Source organism: Tupaia chinensis, unplaced genomic scaffold, assembly GCF_000334495.1.
Source record: "Tupaia chinensis unplaced genomic scaffold, TupChi_1.0 Scaffold000048_1, whole genome shotgun sequence".
Taxonomy (NCBI): domain Eukaryota; kingdom Metazoa; phylum Chordata; class Mammalia; order Scandentia; family Tupaiidae; genus Tupaia; species Tupaia belangeri.
In genome coordinates this window covers 8,984,105-8,984,408 of record NW_006159506.1, presented here as the reverse complement: position 1 = coordinate 8,984,408, position 304 = coordinate 8,984,105, and the positions used below count along the sequence as shown (strand labels likewise).

Below are 304 nucleotides of genomic sequence, written 5' to 3'. Positions count from 1 at the left end.
GACACACGCAGGCGGCCGTTTGGCGCTCTCAAAAGGGAAGCGCGCATGAGGCAGCGCGGCCGCTGCCGTCGGGGCAGAGGACTCCAGGAGCCGGGCAGCTCGCTCGCACGGTCCTCTGGCCAAACTTCGGCCCCTCGCATGCCCGCCCTAGCTGGCACTGCCGCCCTCCGCCTCGATCCTCGAGATCGCGAGTCGGGGCAGCGAGCGCCCACGTCTAGGCGGGCTGGTGGGCGGTGCTGTGGCCCGGCCCGACCCTGCCAGAAGGACTTGGGCAAGTCGGAGCCCCGCCCACCCGCGACGCCCC

At 73.0% G+C, this 304-nt stretch overlaps 1 protein-coding gene across 1 annotated transcript in view; it reads left to right on the top strand.

The window, feature by feature from the left end:
- Positions 1–45: 45 nt before the first annotated feature.
- Positions 46–304, top strand: part of CDYL (chromodomain Y like) — a 198,895-nt gene continuing 198,636 nt past the window's right edge. Inside the window, exon 1 of the mRNA XM_027774997.1 lies at positions 46–226. Coding sequence (XP_027630798.1) covers positions 46–226 — 181 coding nt within the window. The remainder of the gene's footprint in view (positions 227–304) is intronic.